Raw genomic sequence first — 19050 nt, forward strand, 5'->3', positions numbered from 1 at the left:
CCAACTCTGCCACTATTGTCTGCATTTCTTCAGAAGGGCTTATTTTATAACAGCTTCACCGCTTTGCCCATGATAAGCCTCTCGCCCAACGTATTTCCTAATGTAGAGAAATGGGGGAGTGGCGGTATGCTGATTGCAAATAGCAGCCACCTGCCTGTCAATATAGAATGATTGTGATTTTGTGAAACAATATTGTCCGAGGTACAAGAGTCACACATTTCTGACGTATTTCACAACACGCTGTCTCGATCACAGGTCTCATGGTTGAAAGTCCTATGTTTGACCCCTCCCATAATAACAGAACATAACACATCATTGCCTCTGATCGTTGTGCATGTAGTACCGGTAGATGCGTTTAATCTGTGTCCACCCTGAAAAAGGATTCTTTTTGCCATTGGCATTATTTTTGTGCTGAGCGACAAGAAACAAATGGAAACTTTGAGTCCATGTCTACAAACACGAGGTTTCACTTTTGTGACCATTTCACAATTGCTGTGAGACTGTTGGAAATGAAGCGCTTCATGAAAGGGCAGATTCTGCAACAAACTGGCTCTTCGACACTTTTCAAATCCTAAATGTAATTTTCTATCTTGCTAACCATCTTGTAACCTCTCCGATTATTCTGGTGACCCTTTGGATGTCCTGGTTGGTAAATCAATGGCCAACTCTTAAATAACACTTTATGCTGCAACATGATGATTTTCCTTCATAGGAACAAAGGGGCGGGGCCTTGATCAAACCATGATTAACAGCCCCAGTGCAGTATGTCGTCGAGGCTGCCCATGCATTTGGCCATACAGAGAACATGGTTTAACCTAAGATGTGTGTTCTTTGTTATCAACTAAAATAACTTAAATTTCAATGGTAGATACATGCAGATCTACTTTAATATAAAGAACTCCGCCTATTATGTAAAAGGATGAGATTATCGATGCACAGATTAATGAACATCCCCCGCTCTGCCCTGTCCCTCCAACCCGCCCGGATGCACACACTTCAATTATCGAGATAAAAATAGAAAAGCCCACAATGACTTGCAGTTTAGTTGTTAGATTTTAGTCTTTATTGTACTATTTTTTTTCTTGACAATTTGCTAGCGGACATGTGAAAACGTTGACCAACAAAACATCATCATTATTATTATCTTTTTTAATTACAGCATATCGCCAGACTTCGGTAACAGTGAGAAGATGTGTTTTCAAAAAATAAAACAAGAAAGAATAAAGAGAATTCAAACCAAACAGGAAAAGAAACATTTTGACTTTAATATTTGATGGTGTTGTTTTTTTTTCTTTCTTTTTTTTAAATTCATGTACACAATTTAACAGTCTAAAACCATTGAACACACAGAGCTGAAGACATTGCAGTGTTGGTTGGGAAGTGGCAGTCCTCAGGGCAGTTTATATACTGTAGCAACATAGTCCTGCTGTCAGATATCTACTGGATGGGGAGAGGGGGGCGGAGAGGGGTTTGACTGGGGACTACAAACCAAAATGGCCGTCAATACAAAACTAACAGTCTTCTTTTTTTCTTTTTTTTCTTTAAATCCACCAAATGGAGTCGGTAGAGACAGAGAGCAGAGTTAAGTAGCTTGAAGAGTTGGAAAATAGGGCAGCGGGGGGAATAGGGGGGGGGGGGGGGTCTCGATTTTCTTTTTTTACATTTCAGCTTTTTTCTTTTCTCTCGTAGACAATATAAAATCTCACAGACAAGCAAAGAAAAGAATAAAAACACTGGATGTACATGTTTGTATGTATGTATGTTTGCATGTATCGGACGGAGGGGATGAATGAATGAATGGAGGGATAAAAAGAAGGGCTTGAATTATTGCTTTCTGAGTAATTATTATTTTCACTTGTCATCTACATGAATTGCATCTTTCTCATTCTCTCAATCTCTCTCTCTCTCTCTCTTTCTCACCATGGTGTTCTGTTAGCACGTGATTTCTCCGTTTATTTGGGAGGAGGGATGAAGGGAGAGAGGAGGAGGAGAGGAGGAGGAGGAGGGGAAGGAAGGAGGAGGGGTGGGGTGGGGGCTCAGAGCTCCTTGCTCAGCGAATCCCGGGCAGTGCTAATCCTCTTTGTGTGGCCTCACACGTTTCCCGCCTTTTTGTCTGGTAAATGATAACAGAAGAGATTGAAAAATGTATTAAAAAATAGGTCTTGAAAAAAGGATAATAATATTAAACAGTCATAAAAAGGGTTATATGTTATATGTGCGTTTAGTGGTTTAGTACAGATGTTGGTCTCGTGTTGGGTTAGTTTAAGTTACTTTTTGTTAAGGACGTACACAAAGCAAACAACAACAACAAACAGTTTCATGTGAAAAGTGTTGTCAAAATATAATGGAGGATCATCATCATCTCTGACAACCAACAGGGAGACGTGCAGTCTGTCCATCTCTCATTGGCCTCACAGACCTTTGACCATAAGGAGATTTTTCTCTGAAATCAAATAACCTGACCATCGTCTGATCTCTATTTATGTCTTTCTGTTTGCTTCCCCCCAGAGAGAGGAGGCGAGTTAATCTGGCTTGTTGAAGAGGCTCCGTGACACTTTGATTTTGCCCACTAATCCGTTGATGGACTCAACTCTATTGATGTCTGCTAAACCAGCTTTTCGCTTCCATAGCAAACAGAGAGCTAACTACCCAAGCTACAGCTAGTTAGCGTTATCAGCTGGAGGACGGAGGAGGGAGGCCAAAACACAAAGGTCGACAGTCTGCAATGAACCTTTTGGTGGTTTTAACCCTTACTGTAGGCCACACAAATGGTTTTCATGTTTATAGACTCCATTTACTTTTTTTTAATCAATGACAAATTTTTTCTGTCTTTCTCAGAATGTCCATTGAAAAGGCAAACACATGTTATTAGCCTACTCATACAAAGTAGTTGTGCAGCTTCCATTGTTTTGTTAATTTGGTGATTGCACTAAAGGCATGGATGCTGAGCATCGTTTTTACTAAAACATAAACATAATCACCAACTCAGTCGGCAGACATTATTTTGTATTGCACGTTTCTGCAAACAATGGGATTAACGTATGTTGTCTGATTTATTTGTTAACATTACTGTGATTGCTCATAGAAAACTATGGTAAATTTTCACACCTAAAATTCACCTCTGCAATGTCTTTTGATTATTTTATCAAGACATTTCTCATGTTACACTTATATGCGTAAACACAAAAGAGGTGAATAAAGATGATTTTGGGTGTTTTTATTGGAATATGGATCTATCAGATCAATTTGAGGATTGTGCATGTTCAATTTTTTATCGTAAAGTGTCATGGTGTTAGGGACAAGTCGCACTGATCTGGTCCTGTCTAGGTCTGGAAAACACTCTGGTCCTGGTCATTACTTGGTCTCGGTTTAACTGGTCTTGACTTCAACACTGATGTATCCCATGGTTTGCAAAAATGTGCAATGCCAAAATCTTTCCTGGTGACTCAGCTGTTTATCACACGCTCAATTTGAACATTTGTGGTAAAATTGTCGGCAGATAGCTAGTTTATCTTGCAAAACATTTCCTGAGACAATTATCCTTTTGGTGTCACTGCAGCCGGGGCTCATTCAGCGTTAGCATGGAAGACGAAGAGAAAGAAAGAAAGCTTTCCCAGTCCAATTCAAATATCTTACACTGAAATGGGTTAGCAACAGTTCACAGCAACTGTTTCTGAAAGGACTTCCAGCCTTGGCTGGAGGACTTTGATTACGTAGATAGGGAAATAAAATCTACAAAAATCTACGTCATCATTTCTTATTGTAAAATCATTTCCATCCAAAATGGATGGTGCATGGGCCAATACGCTTGTTTCTGACATACTGTGGGAGAATAGTTGCATATGTAAATATGCATATGTAAAGAAAGTCATTTGAGATGACAAACTTTCAACTGAATTGATTTAAATACTCTCTTATAAATAACAATGATGGTTAATAATACAAATGTGCCTGAAAAATCTAACAAAAATGGCTTTTCATCAGCCAAAGTCCGTTGTTTAAGAAAATCAAACCCAAATTGAATGGACAAATAGTGCTAAATTGTGATCACACAGTATTTTAGCCCTCAAAGACTAACTGGACAATCACGCAACCATTTTGAGTAGCCCGATGACGCTTGGAAATTGTAAATGGGAAGCTGTTCCCAAAGCTAGCACCCCACATGACGGGAAAGCGTCGGTTACATTTTAGGTCTATAAAACCGCATTTACAAAAAATATATCTGAAACCAACCCGACCTCATGGGAAGGCATATCAATAGCCGTTCATCTACTGATCTTTCCGCATGTCATTAGAAAGGATTTTAGGTTTTTCGCATGTCCATTATATGTTACACGGTTAACGTTGTGAAAAGGCTTTTAGCCTGTCACTTAATGCTACGTAGTTACAGTGAAAAGGTTGTGGTTATATTTAGGCAACAAAACAATATTCGTAAGGAAAACATGTCACCAATGTAACTTGAAACTGATCTCATATCAGTCTCCTGGTTGAAAGTCCTATGTTTGTTTGAGCCATCCACCATCAGCGGCCTCTTGAGGGTGTAATTACACGGATGCATTGATAGTGCAGTCAGTGCAGACTACATGGTGTACAAATGACACGCTAAAAGCAAGAAAGACGTCCTTATTGCAAGCGAAACGACTTACCATTGCAACGTCATACATACGCCATTTGGCGAGAGTAGGCTCTTCAACTGAATTGATACAGCCCAATATCACAAATCACCCAATATCACAGATCAACTGTAGTTCAGAGCCATAGGCGTTAAATGGAGTTCAATTTTAGCCAAAGAGTTTGAGCTTCAAAAGGGCTTCTAGTAAATCGCACCGCAGCAGCAGGTGCTCTCCACAAACATCTGCTGGGCTGCATGAGATCAAAGTGGGGCGGGTTGCTGGACATAGAACCTCACACTGCACTTGAATGGAGAGGGAGGATAATGGAGGGAACAGAGCACCTTCTGGTTCACAGGCACTTCACCTCCTCATACTCAGTGTCCAGCAGCTTTTGAGCTTCGGGTCCCAGGTGGGAACGAGTAAAACGGTACAAAGAGAAGTGAAGCTTTCCTGGAAAACTGCTGAGAAACAAAATAGCCAAAAGCTCAAAATATCAGAAGATGTTTGATTGCATCTCTGTCCTTGTATTTCCTCACATCAATGCCAAATCCAATTCATTTATTCAGGTCATAACTGCGCCAAGTAAAAGCGGAGAATCAAACACGTTGCTGCTCTAACATGACTGTTTGGTGGGGGCTGTAGTTAGCTTGCACTGTGACAGAGTGTGCCATGTAGCAGTGCAATATATTTGTACAGACGTTCATCAACAGCCAGCCTCGAACCATAGCTGCCCTGGGAATCTGCACTCACCATCTGAGTCCTTGTAATAAGTTAAATAGTTTAGATTCTTTGGCTGTTCTTGAACTTGACATGATCATGAAGTTCGCAGTCACTAAAGTAAAAGGGATGCTTCTCTCTCTTTCCAACTCTCGTTCTCTCGTCTGTCGAACACACGCTGGAGATTTACAGGTGAACGGCTACAATTTCATTAAACCTCAGGAAGAACTGCTGCATTATTGTGTCATGCAATCACCCAGGTAAAGGTGACATGCCTATGTGGTTCTGCACATACAGTGGCTTTACTTATGTGTGGACAAAATATATATATCGTTCATCATGTTGGGAAATACGCTTCTTCAATTTTAATCCTGTGTATGTTAAGTATGGAGCTGGAGTCAGGATGTGGTTAGCCTAGCTTAGCATAAAGACTAGCCGCAGGGGGAATCAGCTAGCCCGGCTCCAAAGTTAAAACAAATACACCTACCAACATCTGTAAAGCTCACTAAGCCACGTTTCCACCAAGAAGTTCCTGTTCATTTTACTCCTGTTACTATTTTTCAAGGAACTGAAAGGTTGCCTCCGCCCATTGTTGTTTGAGTTTCCATCGCCGACTTAAGACCTGCGAATATTAGACAAACGTCTCGCCCCAGAGGTAAACACACTGCAGCCTGAAGCTCAGTGTGCCTGCTCCACAGTATTTACTGATGCATGCTGAATGTAATGTCTCCACATAGAATCATTGTGTGAGTGTTTGATAGTTATTTATCTGTGCTTTAGAGCGTAACCGCCATAAAAACTTCCCTCTCATTTACAGCATCTGTTTCTCTTTTTCTCTCTGTTTTTTTTATGATTCTGGAAAAACCTGACTTTACTTTCAATGTTTTCAAACAAAGAGAAATGCTCTCCCCTCCTAAAATGGTCCTTAATCCATTCTAGAGCACTCACTTGTTTCTATGAATGACGCAGTAAACGAGTTGAAGCAGAGACGCTGTGTGTGTTTGACCGATCAGTGACAGTCATCCCTGCAAACACCACTTCGAACATTCCTGTCCTTTTGCCCCCCAACCAGGGCCTTTTTGAGGGTGTCGCCACAATATAATATACAATATACAACACAATATAATATCGGCCCTAGACCTGTGGTTAAAACGCAATGAGTTCCTCAAAAAGTTCCTAGTCCTAGGGGAAGGTTTTTGCATTTGTTAAGGGGCTTTAGTGAGCTTATGTTGGTGTATTTTTCTTTGACTTTGGACAGAGCCAAAGGTAGCTGATTCCCTCTGCTTCCAGTCTCTGTGCTAAGATAGGTTTACCACATCCTGACTTCAGCTCTTCTATTTAACCACAGACATCCTAACTCTTGGGGAAAAAGCATATAAGTGTGTTTCCCAACATGTTGAAATGTGTATAGCCTGTACTAATATGTGTGATTTTACATTTGGCGCAATTTAAGTATTAATGTGAACAGTGTATTTTCACATACATGGGTTAACCTGTGCATAAATGTGTGTTTGTGTTATGTGTGCATGTTTTTAGGATCAAATGTCGGCGTAACACCCATTTAGACCGTTGTCGACGCACAGCTCCCTCTCTAATTGGTCAGCTGCGGCTGACACCGCGTTCTGAACAATGGCCACCGCTGCATCTCGAAGATCCCTCTTCCTCAACTCCTCCTCCTCCTCATCTTCCTCCTCCTCCTCCTCCCTCTCTCCCTGGTCACATGACTCTGCACCGTCGCGACAACCTCTGTTTTGTGGAGACTCCGCCTCCCTTCCTTCCCCCTCCTCCTCCCTGCTAACGGCTAGTGCTAGCTCAGGTTCTTGACAGCTGGTTTTAGTTTGTTTACTACCGTTTATTAGTGCTGGCGCTTGTTGTTGTTGTCTGTTAGTATCTCCTTCTTTGCTGCTGGTGCTGTTTTGTGTCTCATCAGAGTCCCGGTCGGCGTGCTCTAACTCACCGCTGTTCACGGCTGTGGCATTGATGATCTTGGCGTTGCTCTCCTCTTTCGCTCCTCCTGCCTCTTTGCTCTTCTTCACAGGGCTGCCCCCCGTCATCTTCTCCTCCTCCTGGTGATTGTGTTTGGCGTTCTCTTCCCCCGTCCCGTTGGAGCAGCCGTTCTCCCCATTGGTCACGGGAGCTTCAACTGGCATCTTCTCCACCTCCTTTGCCGCCTCCCCGCCGGTCTCCGCCGCCGCCGGCGTCTTCTCCTCCTCCCCTGCATCTTTGTCATTGGTCTCCTTGGCCGCTGTGTCAACTTCACCATCAGCAGCTCCTTCCTCCACTGCCTCTTCTCCCTCTCCTCCCTCCACGGCCTCCTCCTCCTCCTCCTTGGCACCCTCACCCATGTCCACACTAGTGGACTTGCCCTTTCGCAGGATGAAGTTCTTCAGAGAAACTGCACGGCCAAAATGTGTGCGCTTGGCCTTGGCTGACTTGCCGTCTTTGCCTTCCTCTGCTGCTCCATCCTCACCTGCGGGGAAGAAAAGAGTTCAGGGTTAAAGCTTCCTTATGACGAATGAGATTTTCATTGATTACCTCTGAAAGGTAATCAAAGGATCACAAAGGATTCAAAGAAATGAATTGACAGGTGAGTTTATGCTTTTCCCAAGCATAATAATTAGTATACTGGTCACTAAATTTAAGGCTGCCTTAATTCATTTTTAGCCACTAGGGTGAAATAAATAAATCTAGATATACTGACACATACAGCCACACCTGTCACTGGCTTATTACATTGGTATGGATGAAGATCGTGACCAACTGATGAAGTCCAATTTTTACTCTACTTTTAGCTCCTATTTAGTCTCAGAGTAGCAACTCTGCCGGCTCTTTAGCTCCTCAAGGCTCAACTTTCCTCACCAGCCAAATTGGATTAAAAATTAAAAAAATCGATATCATAAAGAAATCCGATTTGAAAAAATATATGATTTGCAACTCTGTATTGTATCTACTTTCGAGCAACGCCGGTGCACAGCACCTCATTTGCCCATTTTGTTTATCTCACATTCTTTACGGAAGATGAGCTGTGCTCGTCACAAAGAGGAATTTCGGTTGAAAGTGAATACGTTTATACCGATCTCCTACCAAAATGTAGATATTCTCTCTTGAAAATCAGTTTTGAAAATGTATTTTTGTACCATTTTCTCTATGCAGCCAGAGAGCAGAGAGGCAGCTAAATTTAGTCTTTGCTGTTGACTGAAGCCACAGTGTGACTAGAATTTCACATCAGATGTTGAATATTTTATTTGGGACAATGTTCAATTACATTACCTCCCCCAGAGTTAGCACGAACTCCTGTGTGCTCCCTGGACAGGGACACACAGAATGTGTGTGAACACGGTGTCAGACTTTGAATGTTTGAATGGTGTCCATGGTAAACAACTCTGTGTCTGGCCTTCTCTAAAGGGTCACAACATAAATCTGGAGGGGGGGTCATGAGATGATTAATGGTGTAAAGTTTTGCTTCACTGATCTGTGGATTTATTTGAGAAATATTGAATAATTTAACCTTTTTGTGTTACAAACAGTGATTTGAAAGAAATCGGAGATGTTTAGAAATGTGACATGTGGCCCCAACCAGATGCTGTGTTTTGGTACAAAGTCACAATTTCTGTCATCTAACCTGTGGCTGCAGCTGTAGTTGCATCCTCCTCCCCACTGGGGGCGCACTCTGTGTTAGCGCGCTTGGACTTGGGGATGACGCGCTTCTTGAAGGAGGTCCAGATCTCGTTGGCATGTTGCGTCACAGTCACACCTCCCGCCGTTGCTGCCTTCTCCTCCTCCCCTCCCTCAGCCTTTTCCTGCCCTCCCTCCGTCTCAACCTCCTCTGCTCCTCCCTCTGCCTTAGCCTCCTCTCCTCCCTCATCTCCTCCCGCCCCTGCCGCCTCCTCTGGCTTTGCGTTGTCAGCAGAGTCTTTGTCAGAACCCTTGGCCTTACCGCTGATGCCGGCCATAGATGTGTCCCTCTTCAGGCCCTGGAAGGTCCAGGAGCGTTTCAGCTTCCACCTCTTCTGCCCCGACTCCTTGGAGTCCAGAGTGGAGGAGTCTCCGCCTCCTTCTCCTCCTTCAGCTCCATCCTCCTTAAGGTCTTCTACTCCTCCTCCTCCGCTCTTCTTGTGAGCCTTCTGAGCCATGAGCTTCTTGAAGGAGTGCCAGCGTTTCATGTGCTTGGTGGCGGCCGAGGAGGACGATGCTTTCTGTTCTTCCTCTGCGCCTACCTCTGCACCTCCCTCTGCGCCTCCTTCTGCTCCTCCTGCTGCTGCACCCTCCTCTATGGTGGAGTCTGCAGTGGTGTTAAGTGCTTCAGGATCTTCCATCCGGTCCAAGGACTTGGAGCGGACCATTACTTGTTTCTGGGGTTCTGCTGCGGCGCCGTCCTTCTTCTCGGTGCTGCGATGGGAGAAGATCCTCGCCACCGGCTTCCTAATTAAATCTCGAACTGTGGATTTAGCCTCGGCCGGTTTGCCCTTCTCTGCTTTCTTCTCTTCCTCCTTCTCTCCATTTTCTGGAGCTTTCTCTATCGCTGCACCTCCCTCTGCTCCGCCCTCAGCTGCTGCACCCTCCTCACCTCCTTTCTCTCCCTCTTTCTCCCCTCCTTCAGTGGCATTCTCTTCTCCTCCTCCAGTGGCTGTGCTCTGCTCTTTCTTCTTCCTTCCCCCCATCACCTTCCCCAGGCCGCTCTTGTTGAGGAAGGAGTCCAAGAACGAGGTCTTGGGCTCAGTAGAGGAGGCGTTTTCTGAACTCTGGGGAGGAGCTGCCTCCCCAGTCGCTGCTGCTTCTCCCTCCTCGGCTCCTGTCACCGCCGCTGTGTCGTTATTCACTGTCTCTTTGTTATCAACAACCTCGCTGTTGACAGCGGTGCCATCTTTATCGACAACTTCACTGTTGACAGTCTCTGACTTTGCCTTGGCGTCTTTAGCTTGTTGCTCGGCCTCCGTCGGCTTGCTCTCCGGGGTTTTCCCGTCTTCCTGGACCACCGGCGCCGCGCTGGCCTCCGTCGCAGCCATTTTGGAAAGGGAAAACAAACAACAAAATAAAAAGTGTGTTCTTTCCTTCCTTCCCTGGCCTTCTGCCCTCCTCTTCCTCTCTCTTTCTGTTTTTTTTGTTCCTCCCGCTGTGGCGGTGCGCTCAGGTCATGGAGAGCAGGGTGGAGAACAGTGATGAGGAGGAAAGATACTCAGCATCCTACTAGTCCTCCAAACTCCTGCAGAGAAAAGAGGGATGAGAAGAGGGGCAGAGAGAGGAAGAAGCGCAGATGGTTAATAGCCTGAATCAACACCACAGACACTCAATTAGTCTAGTCTAGACTGTGCATTGAATGGGGAATGAAATGTAACAAAATAGAGAATCTCAGAGGGAAATGCAATGCAATTATGATGTTTCCTAATCAGTCTCACGTCCAAAATTCACACCCTGTGTGATCTGCGGTGGGACACACACACTCGTACTTTTTGAAATTGCATGGCTCAAGAGGTTTTTGGAGATGCAAAGTTTGCACCACACAGCAGCAATAAAAAGGCCTCGTTTCCTAAAAGCCTCATTATTCAGTTCAGAGGTTGACGCTTAACTTTCATCAGTTGGTGTTTGAAAACCACAGATGGACGGCCTTGAGCTGGTATTTGTCCAGAAATGTAACATTGTTTTGTGTTTGACAGTCTCATCCAGCTCAGAGACGTTATTTAAGCAACATGGCGATTCATGGACTGAATGTTCATTCAGGGGATTTGGTATCGCACGGCCATGAAGTTGACTTTCTGATACAACTAAAAACAGAATGGTCAAGCTTGAGAGAGTTTTTGTCAGTAGTATGGATAAAGCTCTAAAACTATTGGATGCTATGTCCATTAGCACCTTTTGTTAGACTCTCCTTCCTTGGTGTATCCACAGAACACCCACATCTTTCAAGGGTTCATCCCGTCATCAGGCTTGATTTCCTAGACTTGACAAAGATCCTCTAAAGCACCAGTAGACATTATAGTTCCAAAGGTTTGGTTTCTACTGAAGCCGTGAATCTTTAGAAACGCCTCAAATATGTCATATTTCTAATAACATGTCACCCAGTGCAACAGTGCATTGATGTGCTTTTAAAGGAGCTCTATGGCACAAAGCAAGAAGTTGCATCAGCCTTTGATACCCGCACATTACTATAGTGTTTTCATGGGATTTGTTGACGATAAGAAAAATATAGCAGACTTCTCCTTTAAACGCTGCTGCTTGGTTGTAACACCTTTGGAGAATTTAATGAATGAATGAGCAGATCAGTTGTGTGAAACTGTGAAGAGTCCAGACGTTTAGTGAATTCAGTCACACACTCTCCGAGGAGAAGGTGAGTGAGTCAGACTGCAGGAGGCAAAGAGATGCAGCAAGAGAGGCACTCGGGTGGAGAAACAATCACAGGGGCGATGGAGGGGCGAGTGAGGGAGGAGAACACAGACAGAGAGAGAGAGAGAGAGAGAGAGAGAGAGAGAGAGAGAGAGAGGTGTAAACACATACATCACATGCTCCAGATAATCTCACTATGTTGTTGCCACAACTGACTGACTGACTGACCAACTGGATGGCTCATATTTGCTCGCTTGCTACACTGGCTGCCTGTTAGATTTACTGGTTGATTCACTGACGGGCTGGCTGGTTAGTTTACTCAGTTCAAACTGTTTAATCAGTCAGAGCACTTCGGTAAAAACTAGAATTACCACCTCCGCCAACCAGTCAAGTTGCACATCCATGTCTGTCCAAATCATTTTATCTCTTCCTCAAATCATCCTTCATGATTCCTATTTCGTTGTCTCACTAGTACCTGAAACAACACGCCGATAAATGGTAATGGTAAATGGACTGTACTTGTATAACGCTTTTCTAGTCTTTCTGACCACTCAAAGCGCTTTCACACTACTTGTCATCACTCACCCATTCACACACTGAGGGCTAAGATACACCTGCCATCAGACTATCACATTCACACACTGAGGGCTAAGATACACCTGCCATCAGACTATCACATTCACACACCGTAGACACAACTACGGGAGCAATGTTGGGGTTAAGTGTCTTGCTCAAGGACACATCGACATGCGACCAGCGGAGCCAGGAATCGAACCGCCGATCCGCTGATTGAAGGACGACGCTGCTCTCCACTGAGGCCATGTCCACACTACTCCCTTTCCATTTGAAAACGCACATGTTTTGCTACGTTTACACTATGCTGCCGTCTTCGAGCAACGAAAACGGAGGAGTTTGAAAACGCTCCCGAGGACGGATAAGTTTGAAAACTCCGGGGCTGCGTCTTCGTGTGGACGGTCGATACGTTTAGAAACGATCACGCCCACACCCGCGTTCGCTACTTGATTGGTTCTTAGCAGTCACGACGTGTCCTTCTCTGATTCGTCACGCCCCTATCACGTGACCCTTTCCCGGAAGATCACAAACAACAACTTTGATTGATGGACTACCAGGTTAATTCAACATGGACAACTGATTGCAGGCGTTGCTGACCTTGTTGTCTTTACTAGCAGCTGTTGTTCAGTTAAAGTCTGCATTATTACGGAGGAAGCAGCTGTTAATGGAGCGATCAGCGTGTCCAGCGGCGTTATCAGACCTACGGAGCAGCCGTCTGAAGTCACAGTTAGAAGCTTCAGGGAGGACGGACGCAAAACGGAGGACTTTCCTTTTCTTATTAATGCTCATTTTGTTCTGCACAACTATCGTGAAGTCCACACACATATAAACTATAAAGGAACAAAACATGAATTGCTCTCCAGAACGACAGAGACTTCAGACACCAGCAGAGTATACGAGTGAGAACAGAAACAATGAAACCGAGGGAACGAGTGAGAGACGTGTGTTGACCACATTTATAATCTAGGAAACCTTTATGTGTACGTGTTAATATTGAACACAATTTGATGTGTGAGAGCGATAGAGCAAGTTGTAACTAAGTCTGAAAAATAAACCTTCTAAAACCAGAGCCAGTTTTATGTATTTTATCTGGAAAAATAAAGAAGACTTGCTGCTACATTGCATTCTTCCTTGGAACTCACCCGATAAGGCAACGGTTCGGTCCAACTGAACAACATCTTAAACCCTCTGCACTAGCACGCCGCCGAGGTCGGAATTGGGTGGGAGGCCTCGACAATTTCTGTGACTTTCAGAAACACAATCCATGATTAGCCAGGTGTGTGGAGGCGAGAAATTAGGCTGGGTTTAAAGTTCTCTCCCAAGCTACCTTTTTCTTTCTTACAGAATTTCTATAGCAAATACTTGTCCAAAAGGGTGTGCCGTTTCCCCCATAAGTGAATATTTATTAAGACTTGTTTCTCTTTTCACCACAGAATGTGGCCGTATAAATCATTTTGCCTGACAGTGTAGTCAGATGACACGTTGTATGAACTAGTTATTATCAAACACACCCCCAGCATTTAAATCCAAGATCCTACACGGGGGGGAGACCGGCCGTTTGGATTCAGCCACAAAGTGTCCCAAGAAGCAACAGAAAAAAGTAGTCTGCATTTGTAGGAAATGGTAGCTCAGACAATACAGGAGGCGACTGATCACATCAACCATGAATTCACTGGTTTCAAGTCATTAAAACGCATTCAATAAAATCATCACAATTGCAGCTTTAAACTGAATTCACAGTATGAATACATGTGAGTTTCTCCTGGATTCTAACCAGCTTTGAGGCACGTTCAGCCACATGAGACGAAGCTCCACCGCGGCCGTCTTTGTTTTGGTTTCTCTTTATTTTGAGTTGGTTATATTTGTTCTTGTTGGGTGATTACGCTGCTGCAGGAGCATTAGCTGTTGGATGAGCGGCTGAATCCCCGAGGTGTTGGAACGGCATCAGACAGAGGAGGACGACAAAATGGAGGGATGGGATGAATTGGGGGGAAGAGGAGGGGGTGCAGGATTGGGAGGAGTGGTGCAGACATGGGCTCATTGCGAATCGTCTGTTTCAATTCGTCTGTCTCTCTGCCTTTCATTCTTCACCTCCGTCTGTCTTTGTTACTTTCTCTGACTGTCTCCATCCTTTTTTTGCTTGTCTTGCTTTTCCTCATCTTTACCATGTCTTTCTCTGTCTCTGTCTCATTGTACCTACCGTTTCTTCCATCGCTGCTGAGTCTCTTTCTTTTCTTTACGCTTTGCCTTTTTGTCTCTGGCTTTCCTCTTATTCCATCTCTGTCTTGTTTTCGGTCTTCCCATTGACCTTCTTCCTTTTCGTTACCATTATCATCCTCTCGCCATCTTTTTTTGTCCTCTGCATTTGTTGTCTTAATCACCAATACGTCCTCTATCCATGTTTCTGTATCTCTCTCTATTTGTGTCTCTCGATTTGTCCCCTCCTGTCAGTCTTTATCTCTCATTTTGTGCTTCAGTCTTTCTGTTTATGACCTTTCTGTCTGACTGACTCTCTTCCGTCCAAAATTCGTCATATTTAACTGATCATAGCAGAGAGCAAAGACAAATGTTCCCATAGCCCTAATATATCAAGTCACATTTAAAAAAGAGAATCAAGGACACACTGTGTCATTAAAGCTTAACAGGTTGCAACCAGGTTCCCATCTAACCTGTGCCGCCACCTTTTGGCAAGGAAAATAAAAGCTTCTGCAGTTTAAACAGGCATTGATCTGTGTGTGACAATATATATTGTACTCGTTATACTAAGTGTCTTAAGAAAGGTATATGAGACTACTGTGTGTCACCAGGCCTAACACTAACCCGCCTTTAGCTTAAAAGTGGCGATGTGAAGTCATGCAACCGCGGCGTACTACCTTTATAGCTTACATTGGCTTTTTACTTCTGCCAATTGCATTTTTGCCTCAAAAATCATTAAAAAGTGTTATATTCCTGAGTAAAACATATAGGTTTTACAAACTGATTTTTTCTCAGCTCTTTTTTTTGAAAAGATTCTGCTGTTGTTCTTGAATGCACTCTTTATGAAATAAGTAATTGCTGCTGGTGACATTGGGATCTGAATATTGTTTCCACAGATTAAACTGTGGGTTTGACGTAGCTTGTCAATGTTAAGCGAGATTCAGGCGGATGCCACCCCAGTGAACATCATCAACCCTATTCCAACCTGCTGCTGAGTTAAATGAAGCTGGTTTCACTGATGTTTAGAAATAATAACACATTTCTTTTTCAAAACCTTCCAAAGCCAACATCTGGTGTGTTCACACATGCAGTTACAAAGGGACAAGTAGCAGCAGGAGGTCAGTCACTTCCTCTGGAGGACTGATACTCAAGGAGGCAAAAGCACAGCGACTGACCAATCAGTACTTAATATGTAAATGCTGATGTCAGTGCTCGTATAATACCAACTGAGTAAGCTGCCTCTTTATATTTCTTTACAGCCAGAAGTTGATTTGTATTTCTATTTCTGGAGTGGGAGACAACATTCGTCTCTCTCCTAGAAACACAGTTTATCTACTAATTTGCAACTGCAAATACATTTAGAAATAAATGCAATCATTAGATATGTTTTGTTTTTTCATCAACATAATGAGAAAACATTTCAAATGAATGGATCTGCAATGCCACAAGATGTCCACTGACAATGGATCTGTAGTGACGAATGCATAACTCGTCATTTCGGTATGCCATGTTTAGGTACCTCTCAGTGTGGATCAGGTTCTGAGAGACAACACGTTCCTACAACTCTGAAAGCAACACCTCATGTACTGTCGTTTATACTTCACAGAGCCAACAACTTATTCATATGAACATCATTTTTAGGAACACAGGGTTACAATATTGAAGTTTAGCTTAAAGGCGGCACACGTCGTAAATGCAAAACCTCAATAACAGCATCTACAACTTTCACATCAGCCACCCAGTCGCCACAAAAAATGGTGGCGTTTTACGTTTCCGTACAGCATGAATATGTTGAATGTCGACGTTTTTGCTTTCAGTCAGAGCAAGTGACGTAGTGTATTGAGCGACCATTATTGAAAATGACATGGTAAAAAAGTTACGAAATAGCAAGCAAGCCAATGGAGCACAGTCACATGCACTAATATGCACTAAAAGCACGTGAGTAGAAGGAAAAGCTGAAATAATAGTAACACGCTCAGAGGGAGAGAGACTTCATCCTCTACTAAGGTAGACATCACTCAACTATATTTATGCATATCTAATAGCTGTTCGTTGCTTTATGAATGTCCTTTAAGGTTCGAAGAAAGACAATGTTTGTGTTAAAATAATAACCTAACAACGGTCACATAACAACGTAACACCAACAAATAAGAACCGCCCTTAGCAGACTTTAACTTGTGCTTTCACACAGGACACTAACAGATGTCTCCTGGGGGAAAGTCCTGTGTTTCCACCCACCCTCCCTGAGTGGGCTTTCTAACTTGTTATACTCATTATTATACCATGTAACGTTCAATAAAGCGGCTAGATATAGTGAGTCACTTGCTCTGCCCAAATGCAAAAACATTCAACGTATCCGTGGTTTGCAGAAACGTGCAATGCTAATGGTTTTTTTTCCTGGCGACTGAGCTACCGTTTCCTCTCCAGTGTTAATAGTTCACTACATTAAACCAGTAACAATGTCTTCTCAGGCACTTTCTCACAGATGCACTCTGTTTATATTAGAACGTTTCAAAGTTCTGGAGGCAAAAAGCTTCTGCTGCAGATGACTGTTGCTGTGTGAGATCTTTCAATGCCTCATGGGTGCATTTCCAGCTGCATGTGTTTTCACTCTCTGGTGGCAATCTAATCCTCCAGTTAATGCAACTATAATGGGGGTCAACAGGGAGGTGGCTGAGTGGCCAATCACAGTTTCCCTCTTCACACTTTGACAATAGCCCTCATCTTCACACCTTCCTCCTATCAACGTGTACTCAACCCTGTACACAAACACACAGCTTTGGTTCTTCAGTTGAACCTTTTGTGGTGCAGATGTGCGACCTTTCAGGGCCTGAATATGGAAACAGCCTCGTGTGAAGGTGAGACGTGGGCTGTTTGAGATCGTTAAAAAACAGAATGTGAGTTACAGCTCACATTCTACACTATTCTACACTACAAACTCATTCTACACTACAAACAGCTACAGTCGGACCATATCATGCACTCAATAGTATAAGTCATACTCTTGAATAACTCTATTTCTAGAGTTTTTCCCTTGAAATACTACATTTTGGCCAAACAGATAAAGTATAGTGAGCACATACATTTTTCACCACAAACAAAGTTTCTATTGAATACATTTTCAAATTGAACTGAAGTGCTGAATGCGAATCTAAATCTCTGACACAACAACTACACTTCTCATTTCTAAAAACTGCTGCTCACAAACAGTTCCACTCATGTCAGTCCAAACTGACAATCACCAGTTTGTTAGTGCGACAGAGACACACGAACAAACGTCTCTTTTCTGTTCGGGTCTCAGTGTTTCTCTTGTTCTTCGACACTTTGTCCTAATCAGAACATACTGAAAAATAATCAGGTAAATAACGTTACGGTGAGTTTTAATTTGAAATGCAAAAGAGCAAAAGCATAGCAATCAACTATCAATATCAGATATTTATACTGATGTCCAACATCCAGTTTGATATAAGTGAGCCCAGACAAAATATTGATCAGGCAGAAAGTTTTGGTCAGAAGGAATGAGACTATATTTGGTAAGGGCGTTGGATGACTTTTGAATTTAAAAAGGATTTTTGCATAATGTACCCATAATGACGCTGAAAAAAACCTTAATATATGTAAAGACCACTGAAGGTGACATTTCCGGTGATGTATGGAGTTGTACTTGTGAAATATGGAGCTGGGAACATCAAGTGTCTGCAGCATTTTGTAATAAAAAACTATCAGTCAAATTGAACAAAATCAGGCCTGCAGGAAAACTGCTCCGCTCCGGTCCGAGCGTTCACACTTCACGGAGCTGTGGGAGTTTCACTGATAAAGAGCTGGAAGACATTCAGCCTCTCGCTCCACCGTAGCTGCTGTGGGAATTGAACCTGTGACCTGTGAGACAGAGCCCAGGCGGAACGGAAACTGTGTCCGGACAGAGATGAGAGAGGGTCGCATTCATTTGTGCGGTTTATAAACCGACGAGCATTAAATCGGGTCTTTCACAGCGATCCTGTGACCAGATGAAAGAGCGGAACAGAGAGACGATCTGAGGGAAGACATGGGAATAAGTTTCCAGGACTGCGGCATATAATTAGCATGATTTACTATATGACAAAATCTGACACTAATTGGAGGAACATTTGCAAATGAATGTGCTTCATTTGTACAGAAAATGTGACAAAAAGCATTTAAACCATAAAAATGTATTACCAATATTTGTTGAATATTTTTCAGTCTAATGGATAACTGCATCATTATGGAATCCATGCTAGTAATTTAAAGTCAGCCTGTTGTGTCGGCTCCCTTATTTGCCTAAATGTAACCATATCTTAAAGGCATCAGTGTGCTTTAAAGAAAGTTATTCTCGGATCGTCTTAAGGGTTCAGGGTGCTCCCAATGGGCTGTATGAGTATTTTTCTGAAGAATGAAAAAGAAAGCCAGAGAGAGAAGTTCAAACCTCAGATGCTTTCTCTTCCACACACCGGACCAATCTGCTGAAAGGGGCTGCCGGTTTCCCCCACTCCAGTTTTGCAAAGACAGGGGGGTACGGGGTTCAATGAGCTGACAAGCCTTTTATTTGAACAGCAAGTGAGGAAATGTTCTCTGAAATAGACAATCCCAAAATCGCCTGACAAGGACCAAG

General features: G+C 43.2%; 1 protein-coding gene across 1 annotated transcript in view; it reads right to left on the reverse strand.

Moving 5' to 3' along the window:
• Window positions 1-1087: 1087 nt before the first annotated feature.
• The window catches only part of LOC306779942 (uncharacterized protein), a 32341-nt gene continuing 14378 nt past the window's right edge, over window positions 1088-19050 (reverse strand). The window contains exons 2-4 of the mRNA XM_079272060.1: window positions 8953-10533; window positions 7288-7800; window positions 1088-2113 (exon numbers count right to left, since the gene is read on the reverse strand). Coding sequence (XP_079128186.1) covers window positions 2091-2113; window positions 7288-7800; window positions 8953-10336 — 1920 coding nt within the window. The 5' untranslated portion in view covers window positions 10337-10533 and the 3' untranslated portion in view covers window positions 1088-2090. The remainder of the gene's footprint in view (window positions 2114-7287; window positions 7801-8952; window positions 10534-19050) is intronic.

This window comes from Melanostigma gelatinosum, assembly GCF_949748355.1.
Source record: "Melanostigma gelatinosum genome assembly, chromosome: 7".
NCBI classification, from domain to species: domain Eukaryota; kingdom Metazoa; phylum Chordata; class Actinopteri; order Perciformes; family Zoarcidae; genus Melanostigma; species Melanostigma gelatinosum.